Source organism: Garra rufa, chromosome 6, assembly GCF_049309525.1.
Source record: "Garra rufa chromosome 6, GarRuf1.0, whole genome shotgun sequence".
Taxonomy (NCBI): Eukaryota; Metazoa; Chordata; class Actinopteri; order Cypriniformes; family Cyprinidae; genus Garra; species Garra rufa.
The window spans coordinates 44,816,701-44,830,278 of NC_133366.1; the positions used below are offsets into that span (position 1 = coordinate 44,816,701).

At 31.5% G+C, this 13,578-nt stretch overlaps 1 protein-coding gene across 2 annotated transcripts in view; it reads left to right on the top strand.

Annotated features, from left to right (window-relative positions):
- Positions 1-13,578, top strand: part of dmd (dystrophin) — a 138,166-nt gene that overhangs the window by 63,852 nt on the left and 60,736 nt on the right. Inside the window, exons 44-50 of one of the 2 annotated variants that reach the window (XM_073842260.1) lie at positions 1,679-1,759; positions 1,946-2,027; positions 2,159-2,325; positions 5,160-5,277; positions 7,887-8,098; positions 8,211-8,365; positions 8,684-8,873. In XM_073842260.1, coding sequence (XP_073698361.1) covers positions 1,679-1,759; positions 1,946-2,027; positions 2,159-2,325; positions 5,160-5,277; positions 7,887-8,098; positions 8,211-8,365; positions 8,684-8,873 — 1,005 coding nt within the window. Of the gene's footprint in view, positions 1-1,678; positions 1,760-1,945; positions 2,028-2,158; positions 2,326-5,159; positions 5,278-7,886; positions 8,099-8,210; positions 8,366-8,683; positions 8,874-12,359; positions 12,486-13,578 lie in introns of those variants that run through there. The other variant, XM_073842261.1, reaches the window with a different exon arrangement.

Sequence of the window (13,578 nt, forward strand, 5' to 3'; positions counted from 1 at the left end):
TTTGTACATTTCTAAAAGGTGTTTCTTTATACTGTTGTTTTTCTCGAAACCAAATCTTTGTTTCTTGTTAGTGGTGCTTGTCAAAGCAAGCATGACCATTACTCTTGCTCTTTTTCAGGGTTAAGGGTATTTCACCCCCAAAAACAAAAGTAAAAAAAAAAAAAAAAAAAAAAAAAAAAAATATATATATATATATATATATATATATATATATAAAATAAAATAATAATAGTAGATAAACTTTAAGTTGGCTCAAAAAAGCCTAGTTAGAAAACCAGCTAGATACACAGGTAGATAAAATCAGTTGATTTAGCTAAAACCAGTTTATTTAATAAAACAGCTAAAACCAGTCAAAACCAGCTGATTTAGCAAAAAAGCTAAAAAAAACAAAACAAAACAACAACAGCTAAAACTAGCTAATTTTTGCAAAAAACAAACAGCTAAAAACCTGTTAATTTAGTGAAAACTGCTAAAAAAACCCCAGCTAAAACCAGCTGATTTAACAAAAAACAGCTAAAACCTGTTGGTTCAAAAAAAACCCAGCTATAACCAGTTCATTTAGTGCAAAAAAAAAAAAAACAGTTTATTTTGTGGTCATTTAACAAAAAACAGCTAAAACCAGCTGATTTAACAAAAAACAGCTAAAACCTGTTGGTTCAAAAAAAACAAACAAACAGCTATAACCAGTTCATTTAGTGCAAAAAAAAAAAAAAAAAAGTTTATTTTGTGGTCATTTAACAAAAAACAGCTAAAACCAGCTGATTTAATTTAAAAAAAGACAGCTAAAACAATTGATATTCCAAAAAACAAACAGCTGAAAAACAGCAATATCTATAATCTATAAACTAGCTGATTTAACAAAAAAGCTAAAACCCAGCTAAAACCAGTTGATTTAGAACAAAACCCAGGTTAAAACCAGCTGAAAAAAGGTAGCTGGTTTTGGCTATTCTGCTAAAAAGAACTGATTTACCAAAACAAAAACTAAACTAAACTAAAACCAGTTGAAAAGCTAGCTGGTCAGCTAAAACTATTTAAAACCAACTGATTTAGCAACAAAAGAAACCCAGCTAAAAGCAATTAGTTTACCAAAAAATAAAACAGCATCTAAAAAATAGTGAAAACCAGTTCATTTTGTGGTAATTTAGCAAAAATCAGCTAAAAACCAGCTGATTTAATAAAAAACAGCTAAAACAATTGATATTCCAAAAAACAAACAGCAAAAAAACAGCAATATCTATAATATATAAACCAGCTGGTTCAACAAAAAAAAAGCTAAAACCCAGCTAGAACCAGTTGATTTAGAAAAAACAGCTAAAAAACAGCTGAAAAAAGGTAGCTGATTTTGGCTGGTCAGCTAAAACCAGTTGATTTAGAGAAAAACAAACAGCTTCATTTGCTGACTATCAGCCTGGGCTGGTTGGTTGGTTTTAGGTTGTCTAGCCTTGTCATTGCTGGTTAGCAGACTGCCTTTAGAAGGATTTTGACCACGTCTTGAGCAAGTCAGGCTAGGAGACCGGCTGATCAACCAACTAAAACCTGCTCACCCAGACGAAATAATAATTTTTTGTCCTTTTGATTTTGGGGTGAAATATGACCTGGGCATGTTCAATTACGTAGATGTAGATTGCTTGTTTAATGAGGGTTTCTTGTTCATTTCTTTTATTTTTATTTTGTGTAGATTGAGGTGGATATAAAGGAAAAGAAACCAGCAGTGGAAGGCATTTTGGCAAAAGAGAGACCACCATGCCAACCAGAGAAGGTGTGTATTCAACCATGATATTATTAAATATGATCTCAGAAACACTATGACTATGATATTAGATTACTCTGCACACTTCCCAGTAGTATCTACCATCGCTGTACTGTAATGTAATATATCAGACTATATCAGTCTTCATGCGTGAAACTTTATTTAATATAATTCTGCTGGATTGATGTATTCCAGGGGCAATTTGATGGCCTCAGTGCAGATTGGACATCCATTCAAGTTCTTCTTAAAGACTGGCAAGACAAATGTCAGCTCGCAGGTATGATATCACGTAATGCGTGATGATTGAAGCTACAATAATATGCTATTAAAATTCATGCACATCTCATGTTACTAATGTGATGTTAGATGTGTGAAGGTCTGAATAAAAGATCATTTGTTACTTTCCAGCCGTAACTTTGACTGGTAGTGCAGCTGGAGATGCAGCCCTTGATAAATTCAATAAATCCTGGATGGAGCTTGATGATTGGCTCAATCTTTTGGATCACATGGTCCAGACTCAGAGAGTAATGGTCGGAGATCTTGACGAGATCAACGAAATGACGGTGAAACTCAAGGTCAGGTTGTGACGTCAACTTGCAGCTCTTATTCCATTTCCACAGTAAAATACTTTGTTTACTGTTCTGCAGGGACAATAGTTTGTTGTTTCTCTGAAGGCAATTTAGTTTTATATAAGTTTTATATATTTATATATATATATATATATATATATATATATATATATATATAAACTGCCGCTCAAAAGTTTAGGATCAGTAAGATTTTTTATGTTTTTAAAGAAGTTTCTTATGCTCATCAAGGCCGTGTTCATTTGATCAAACATACAGAATAAAATGTAATATTGTGAAATATTAGTACGATGTAAAACAATGCTTTTCTATAATAATATACATTCAAATTTCATTTATATCACCAATTAAAGTTGTATTTTAAGAATCATTATTCTAATCTTCAGTGTTACATGATCTTTCAAAAATCATTCTAATATGCTGATTTATTATCAGTGCTGGAAAAATATTAATTCATTTTTTGATCAATAAAAGGTTAAAAAGAACAGCATTTATTTAAAATAGAACGGTTTTCTAACAATATGCACTACTGTTCAAATACTTTTATTCACCAAGGATGTGTTAAATTAATAAAAAGTGATGGCATAGATTTACATTGTTAGAAAATATTTCAATTATGAATAAATGCTGTTCTTTTTAACTTGTTATTTATCAAAGAATCCTGAAAAAAAGAATCACAGCTTCCAAAAAAATATTTGGCAGCACAACTGTTTCCAACATTGATAATTCTAATAATAAATCAGCATATTAGAATGATTTCTGAAGGATCATGTGACACTTAAGAACAGTAACAGCTGATGAAAATTCAGCTTTGCATCACAAGATTAAATTAAAATTTTAAAGTATATTAAAATAAAAAGCATTATTTTATATTGTAATAACATTTTTAATATTACTGTTTTTTTAATTAGATTTTTTTTAATAATCAAATAAATGCAACCTTGATAAGCATTAAAAACTTTTTTTAAAAACATTACAACTTTTACAGATATACTCACAGGCACAAGGTAATATTCAATTTTAAAATATGATTGAATTAAATTAATTATTTAAATTACATATAAATATAATATTGTATTGTATTATTATTAGGCCTGTCAAGCCATTTACATTTACTTCTATTGTCCTCATTTGTAAGTCGCTTTGGATAAAAGTGTCTGCTAAATCAGGGGTTTTCAAACTTTTTGTAGCCATGGACCCCTTACAGGGGAGAAGATTTTTCAAGGACCCTCTCATAATTATAACAGTGTTTAAGGCTAAGGTTTAATGTGAATAGAAGTAATGAACATAATAAGATTGGGTTTTTTGGTGCAAATGGTCCCCATTGTATATGTGCTTTTTAATACAGTACTTTTTCTGTACAGCATTATATAATTAAATTTACCATATTTTCCAGAAAGCTGCACCAGGTCAGGAAAAAACCACACACAACAACACACAGGTTGCACCAGTGTATAAGTCGTATTTTACTATTACTTTCAGAAATAATGTATATGCTGATAAATAAATCAAACGTTAAGAAACCTAACAAACATTATAAACACTATAAACATGTATTTAACTTCCCCTCACTCCAAATTGTTTAAATGTAGCAGCATTTAAAACAGAACAAAAATAAATACATATATGTATAAAATAAAAACTAATTGTAGTGCCATTCAAAGCAAACTAAATTTATTTTAAATGCTAAGCCTGAAAACTGAACCTCATGGTGAGCTCATATACCTCCCATTCGGCATAAATCCTTTTTATGAGTGAATTGTTAGACACGGTGTAACATTTGGTTCCTTATCTGTTATTTATAATGTAAAGAAGGCTTTGTATTGCTCTCATGTCCAGATATCTACTTAAAACCGCATCCTTCACATACGCAAAAAAATCTGTTTGGAAAAACACCATTGAAATCCAAGGAAAGAATGTACTGAAAGATCAGCGGAAAGATGTGATATCTGTCAGATAAGAGCAAGACATCATTCAAAACACTCTATTTTTATTTGTGTACCTTAAATAACAGTAAAACATTGTAATTTTGTAAAATAAAACAAACAAAATGCACATGCCATCTCGGTCTTTGAACCTTGTCTACTTGTCACACAGACATGAGAAATATATTCATAGAAACCTGTAAGTGCCCACTTTTAAGTGTTTATGTTTTGCTTATTTAACATTAAATGCATTATACTTTATCACTTTGGAATACAAATCATAGCACATTTCAGAAGATAAATACCACTTAAATACAGTAAAGCACTTTGGGTCATGAACCCCAGTTTGAAAACCCCTGCACTAAATGATTACATGTCAATGTATTTAATTACATGATGTGCCAATTCATCAATTATTTGCACATTACTTTGACCTGAGAAACTACACCCCAAAAGATAAAGTCATTATTGTGTTAAATGAGAAAAGCATTGGATTGATATTACAAAACGTTTTAGGCTACAATGTTGCCATATCATTGTTTTCAGATGCTGAATTAGGTATATTTACACAGACTGTTAAGTATTCAGAATTGTATAAATAGTTATAATTGAATTTTAAGCTCATATAACTGCATTCTAATAGGCTACATCACAGCCAGTCATTGATCTGCATCGTGCTTATCAGCAACAGCATGCAATGACATTTTTGAAATGACTTAAATGTAACATTATTTTTCCCTTTTTAGTTGCACCAAAATTGACAGCCCTAATTATTATATTGTAATAATGTTAGTGGACAAAAATATACAGTATGACTTTTACTGATATAGTGGCCTCACAAGACCGCAAGATGCCACACAACCTTGTAGTAAAGAATTCTGTGTTGTGATTTAACAGTCAACACTGCAAGACATGGAGCAGAGATGCCCACAGCTGAACAAACAAATCACTGCGGCTCAGAACCTGAAGAACAAAACCAATAACCCTGAGACACGGGCAACCATTACCGACCGCAGTAAGTCAGCTTTGCCTCCCCCATATCCATATTCTCTCTCAGCGATACACTGTATTTGTGGTGATATGGAAGTGTCAACATTGTAACAGCTTGGTGAAAAACTAAATCTCTGAGGTAATGCAGAAAGTAAAAAAAGACTGTTGGCAAAGACTATCTCAAGGTCATATAGTGCTATAAGACAATACTTTCTTTCTTTTTCTTTCTTTCTTTCTAAAAATTTTGTTCAATGTACAATATGTAAGATTTTTTTATTGAAATATCCATATATTTTGCTGACTTTTGTACTTACATTATACCAGATGTTTCCAAGAATGTTTCAATTCAGAGAAATAGGCAATTTTAACTAGTGAAACAGACCATGTCCTTGTGTCGCCTGCCAATGATGTCATACACCCTCGATTTTCCGGTTTGATTTTGTAGAAACCCCAAAGACATTATGTATTTTATTAGACAGGTGAAGAACACACAGAGTAGCATTATAACAGAACTTTCAACACACTCAAATGTATCTAGTATGATAAAAAAGCGGTGCTTTTTCCTACATGCGCATGACCAGAAGAAGTGGAAGCGGTCGACTGTAGCATCATACAAGCTTTGCTGCTTTCGAGCCGTATCACGCTCGTCTAGCAGCCTCGTTTCGCTTCCTCGACTTTCAGCTCCACCCTGCTTCATACTACAGTGACTTTAATAAGTCTTTAATACATTAGCTCCTCCATGAACATGATTTCTGCCCAAGTCCCGACGGATTGCATCGGCTGTGGCGATGAAAACAACAACTCCCATGATTCCACACACTATCATGGCGTCATCAAACTATGCCTTTGGTTATTTGTTGTGAATATGCAATCTCTGGCGGCAAAAACTTACATATTGTGCCTTTAAACGTTGGCATTGTATTTGATTTAAGAAAATCAGTCAGTCAGTAAATCAGTCTATTAATCAATCTATCTATTTCTACATTTATTCCACACAAGGAGACCTATTATGCCCCTTTTACAATATGTAATATATGTCTGAGGTGTCCCCAAAATGTGTCAAAAGTTTCAGCTCAAAATAACCCACAGATAATTTATTATATAATTTTGAAAATGCCTATTTTAAGTGAAAGCAAAAACACACTATTTTCGTGCATGTCTTTTTTAATGCAAATGAGCTGCTGCTCCCCGCCCCCATTTTCAGGGCTGTGCCTTCAGAGATTGTCTTAATATAGGGAGATGAGAGGGTCTGTATTACTTACTATTGGAGGAAGCGTAATGGCTAACTTGGATCACGTGTGCTTTAGTACATGATAGATCACCCAAAAATGAAAATTTGATGTTTATCTGCTTACCCCCAGGACATCCAAGATGTAGGTGACTTTGTTTTTTTCAGTAGAACACAAACGAAATCATATAATGGCAGTCAATGGGACCCATGGCTTTGAGAGTCAAAAAAACATACACAGACAAAAACAAAATAAACCCTGTGGCTCGTGATGACACATTGACGTCTTAACACACAAAACAATCGGTCTGTGCAAGAAACTGAACAGTATTTATATAATTTTTTATATAAATGATCCACCGCAATCAGGGGCGCCGCTCGCAATTCTGGGCCCTATGACAAAATATGAGGTTGGGCCCCCCCTACCACACAAAATCAGATCTCTGGGGGCCCCTAAAAGGCGTGCGCCCTTAGAATTGTCCTAACTTACCCCCCCCTTAGCGGCGCCCCTGACCGCAATGTCCAACTGTCCTAAGCGTGTTCACAACAGCCAGTGCATGACGAAGAGCAAGCAACCATAACTTCAGTTGATTAGGCTCAAAAATGGCTGCTGGTTTAAGCCGGTTTAAACTGGTCCTTAGCTGGTCATGAGCTCATCCTAAGCAACTAGCTTCTGCTCCCGACCAGCTTAGGACCAGCACATGACCTGCCTAAACCACCTAAGGACCAGCTTAAACCAGCACAAACCAGTATATATTGTTTTTTTTTTCAACAGGGAAACTAAGTTCTCTTTCATGTCTTATTGTGCTTAAACTGTCAAATACATACAAGTTTATGCTAAAAAAAAAACACACGAGTTATAAAAACAGTCAGTTATGTCTGTCAAGCTAAACAGCTGTGAAAGAAATTGCATGTTTATATTAGATCTGTGTGGCAGCAGTATAATATACAGTAAATAAAGCAATAAATCCACTCTCTTGTCTCCTCTGAGGCTGGGACTTTAAATAGTGTTCTTTGCTCATCTGTGCAGCCAACGACAGAACAGTTAGCATGCTTTGCTTGAACTTTTGCCAATGACGTTAGAACTGGTACAGCGTTGTCGCAAAAACAAAATGGCGGTGATGTGGATGGAAACGTGCAGATTAAGGGGCGGCAACATTACAATAAGATCCTCTTTCTACGTCACAGGGGGAGCGTAATCTGAGCATCTCATTTTTTCACATGCTTGCAGAAAAAGGCTCACCAAAACAAAGCTACTGGGTTATCCTTTTTGACATTTTCTGGGTTGATAGATGCACAGGGGACCCGATTATAGCACTTAAACATGTACAAGTGTTTAGTCAGAATTTCATGATATGTCACCTTTAAGACATTTTCAGACTTGTTCCATCTTCTTTTATGTCAAGTTGAAAAATTACAGGCACACTGGGAAGATTCCCACACCAAGCTGACAGACAGGGTCCTCCAACTGCAGAACATGTATAAGGACTCCAGCGATTGGTTGGAGGCCAGAAAAAGGGTGGAGCCTCTCATTAAGAAAGCCAATGAAAAACTAGAGAGCTGGAAGAAAGTTTCTCATAGCGCTGATGATTTGAAAGGCCAAAATGCAGATGTCAAGGTAATGTAGAATTAACTAAAATAAACTTGAGTCAGAGTATTCATTGAATGATCTGCAGATGAATGCATGTGATCTGATTACTACAAATAAACACATTATTATTACATTGCAGCAACTTTCCAAGGATATGCAGCAGTGGCAAGCTCAGATGAATGTCACCAATGAGCTGGCAAACAAACTATTGACCCTTTATGCAGATGACGATACAAGCAAAGTTAAACAAATGACTGAGAGCATGAATCTAGCTTGGGCCAACATCAAAAAGCGGTGAGCTTCTGTTTAAATCTTTGATTTTGCAGTATTGGAGTGCCATATAATAACATTTTCACTGAAAGGAAGTATTTGTCGAGTCTGAAAATAATGCACTGCTGACACAGTGAGGGTACATAAGAGGTTATTTCAAAGGCTTTTAAAGGTGCAGTTGCTTTTAGGAGAATAGCGTGCCATTTGGTTTGATGTTTAAAGCATTTGTTGCCAACAGATTTAACAATCTAATAATAACATTTATTAAATATTGAAGTATGTTAAGGTACTAATTTAATTCAACTTTGTTTCTCTATAATAAAGAAGTCATTTGCCTTTCAGTGCAGGGGACAAGGAGGCAGATCTGGAAGCCGGACTGCGACAGTTGCAGCATTTCTACTTGGACCTGGAGAAATTCCTTAATTGGCTTACTGAAGCAGAAACCACTGCCAATGTCTTACAAGATGCCACCTTCAAGGAAGGACTTCTGGAAAACCCTGCCACTGTGCAGCATTTACTTGAGCAATGGCAGGTAAGCAGTATTTCCAAACTGTATATGTCACAGCAATTTTCCCTGTTTGTTTACAGCATTTAGGCTCTCTGTTCCAGCTCCAGCAACCCAGACTCATTGGTGAGAGAAACCCTACTCCAGGGTTTCCATTTTTATTTTATTTTATTTTTATTTTTTTGCTTAGACACAAAATCTTAGGCGGTACTCAATTAAATATTTTAAATATTTCAGTAACAAATTTAAAGGTTCACAGTTCTTTGATGTTGATAATAATAAAATAATTTGAATTATTTTTGTTAATATTAGTAGTATAAGTTGTATGTTTTAACTAGAAATATATTCCAATTGTAAATTATAATGATTACAGTTAAATTATAACAATTTAAGAACACCATTTGAATGTTTACAGTTCTGTAATAATAAAATAATAATAATAATAATATGTTTTAATTGTGGTTATTGTTATTAATTGAATATTTGAACAATTCTAGAAAATAATTATAAAATAAACAAATTATTAAAAAAAGGCAGAAATATATTACAGTTGTAAATTACAATAATTTAACACCACTTTTGCAGGTTCTGTGATGTCGATGATAATTAAGAAATATAAATTATAATTTATTTTTAATTTAGTTATTAGTAGTATTTTTAACTGTATTATTAGTAACTTAAACTATTATAAAAATTATAAAATAATGATAGAAATAAAGACAATAAAAGTAAATTAATACTTAATCACTTTTGCCGTTTCTCTGATGTTGATGATAATATTAATAAAAATATGAATAATATTTTTAATTGTTATTATTAGTAGTATTTTTAACTGTGCATTATAAGTAACTGCTTTATAGCAGTTAGTGTGTTTAATTGTTATTTATGAAATAATTACAAAAATAAAGACTAATAGAATATTTTAACAATTCTAAAAAAATTATTATAAAATAATAAATTATAAAAAAATACAAATATATTACAGTTGTAAATTACAATTATTTAACACCACTTTTGCAGGTTCTCTGATGTCGATAATAATTCAAAAATATTAATGATTTAATTTTAATTTAGTTATTAGTAGTTTTTTTAACTGTATTAGTAACTTAAACTATTATAAAAATTATAAAATAATGAAAAAAATAAAGACAATAAAAGTAAATTAATACTTAATCACTTTTGCAGTTTCTCTGATGTTGATGATAATATTAATAAAAATATTATAATATTTTTAATTGTTATTATTTGTAGTATTTTTAACTGTGCAATATAAGTAACTGCTTTGAAAATTAATATATTTTTTAATAAGTTTGTTTTAACTTATTTATAAAATAATTACAAAAATAAAGACTGATAGAATATTTTAACAATTCTTAACAAAAATATATAAAATAATAAATTATAAAAAAACAAATATATTACAGTTGTAAATTACAATAATTTAACACCACTTTTGCAGGTTCTCTGATGTTGATAATTCAAAAATATTAATAATAATTTATTTTTAATTTAGTTACTAGTAGTATTTTAACTGTATTATTAGTAACTTAAACTATTATAAAAATTTGAAAATAATGATAAAAATAAAGACAATAAAAGTTAATTAATGCTTAATCACTTTTGCAGTTTCTCTGATGTTGATGATAATATTAATAAAAATATAATATTTTTAATTGTTGTTATTATTATTATTATTATTTTTAACTGTGCATTATAAGTAACTGCTTTGAAAATTATTAGATTTTTTTAGTAAGTGTGTTTTAACTATTATTTATAAAATAAAGACTGATAGAATATTTTAACAATTCTAAAAAAATATATAAAATAATAAATTATATATAAAAAATATATATATATATTACAGTTGTAAATTACAATAATTTAACACCACTTTTGCAGGTTCTCTGATGTTGATGATAATATTGAAAATATGAATAATATTTTTAATTGTTGTTGTTATTATTAGTAGTATTTTTAACTGCATTATCAGTAACTGCTTTGAAAACTATTTGATTTTTGTAATAACAGTTAGTGTGTTTTAACTATTATTTATAAAATAATTACAAAAATAAAGACTAATAGAATATTTTAACAATTCTAAAAAAAATATTATAAAGTAATAAATTATAAAAAAGACAAATATATTACAGTTGTAAATTACAATAGCTTAACACCACTTTTGCAGGTTCTCTGATGTCAATGATAATTAAGACATTTTTATAATAATTTATTTTTCGTTGAGTTATTAGTAGCATTTTTAACTGTATTAGTAACTGCTTTACCTATTCTAAAAATAATAAAATAATCATAAAAATAAAGAAAATAAAAGTATATTAATAAAAATAAATTACAAATTTATATATATTATATTATATTATATTATATTATATTATATTATATTATATTATATTATATTATATTATATTATATATTTAGGGTTATTGTAATTAACTAAAACTATGAAAATATTTTTGCTACTTGAAATAAAGAAACATTTTCATTTAACTTGACGTTATAAAATGACTACAACTAAAATAAAAATGAATAAACACTACATAGACGTTAAAAAGCGGTATCTAATAACAATACAAAACAAAATTACTAAAATGTCAGCTAAAATAAAAAGAACAATGAAAATGCAAAAATAATCTTAATAATACTAAATGGCACTATTTTATATTATACTGTAAAATAAAACTTTAATAATATTTGATCATTATAATAATGAAATGTGTTGTGTGTTTCACTCTGAAACATGCAGCACATTAAACTATAAAGTTATTTCATTAAATTGCAGCCTTTGATTTGATAATCACATCATGCCGCCCCATAATTATTTTTTTTACATTTTACAATATAATTAATTAGCTTTTCATCAGCTTGCAAACACCCTGCAGTTTCCTCATGAACACCATTTGGGAAACCTACTCACTCCTTAGTTCAACCCGCTGTAAAGTTCTTTCAGTGCTTGGTTTTACATCACAATAATATCACAATATCAGTTTAATATCACAAAGTATGACAGCAATCCTCCTTAGATTTAAAGAGTTCTACAGTGTAGTGCTATTTTTCAGGGGCTTTAGGACATAAAGACTATAATGATATTACTGAAGAGTAAATAATGTTGAACTCCATTCCCATTATCAGCTGTGGTGAGTTGAAGTGTTATTTATTAGGAAGGCAGCGCAAACTGACGGGTCCATTGTCCAGGTCGCCCGCTGCTCGGTGGTATGGGAGATATGTGCATTTGGCAACGGTGCAGAGACGCAGTTAAATATGAAGAGGCAGACAAAGACGTGGGCTATAAAGAGAAGCCTCTGTTCTCCCAGAAAACCAGCTCTGACCCATTCCTCGCTCGCAGTGCCCACTCGCGCCTCGAACAACAGGGCCAGTGTGCCTCCGCGACTGGCATTCTGCAGCTCGTTTCACGTCGCATGTAGACACATGGTCGCAGAATACATTTCCTCGCTCTCATCCTCACCATGTCCCTTTCTCCCTCGTTTTCGCCTCGCGTCAGACACGTCCACATGGTGGGGAATTAAAGGATTGTCGCTGCCGACAGTCAGACGGGCTGTTTTCCATTCATTTGATGTCGCTCATTCATTGGATATGTTGCACAGGAAGACGTATCATGTTAAGGTTTGATCTTCACTGTCAGCTTCACGGTTGCTTCGTGACTTTGGATTTGTTTGGCTTGCATCATGACTTGGAATCAAATTGGTTTATGCCAGCTCAAACTATGGGAACAAACACTTGAAATGTTGTCTGGGGAAATGCATGACAATTGTTGGTTTGTTAAACGTATTGCATTACGCATTGTCTGTTGTCTGAAATAATGCATTTAAAAATCAAATTATTAAATCGATAGAGATTTGTGAAATGTGATGATAAAATAGATTTCCATTTAAATCTCATGAATTTTAAATTCTGCTGACTTGACGTTATGAAATGAAATTTGTCTAAAAATGCAATTTTTAATTTTATGAAAGCAGTGATAACTTTACAAACCATTATTGACTGATTTTGTCTTTAAATCAACATTAAGATTTTACTTTTAATATGTTATATTATATTATACAGGGTTATTGTAAATTTGTAAAAGCAACTTTAGAAACTATTATTGACTTTGATTTTGTCTTTAAATCAACATCAAGATTTTATGTTTAATATATTACATTACATTACATTACATTACATTACATTATAAAACGGTTAGTTCCATTCCTCAATTCTGATTGGTCAGCAGCTGTGTTTTATTCACGATACAGCACGTCTACGACCGCTTCACTCAACGTTCTGTGTATCATTGAACCTCCTTAGCAACCACCCTTAGCAACGTAAACAAAGCTTTAGCAGTTAGGGACTACTTTTTACAGCGGAAGGCAGTTAATGATTTTACTTTATGAAAACGTACAACCTAATATATATAAATTAATATATATTTTTGATATTAATATTTTTATTGTGTGGTAACCATTTTATAAAAGCAATAAGGTACTAGAGGCCGTGCTGTATCGTGAATAAATCACGGCTGAAGGGGTTGAAGGGCCTAACAACGCCCTTCAGCCGTGATTTATTCACGATACAGCACGGCCTCTCGTACCTTATTGCTTAATTATATTATATTATATTTAGTGTTATTGCAATTTACTAAACCCCCACAATGACTAAAACTGAAATTAAAAATTAAAAATGAAATGTTAAATATATGAAAACTGTGATAATATTAGAA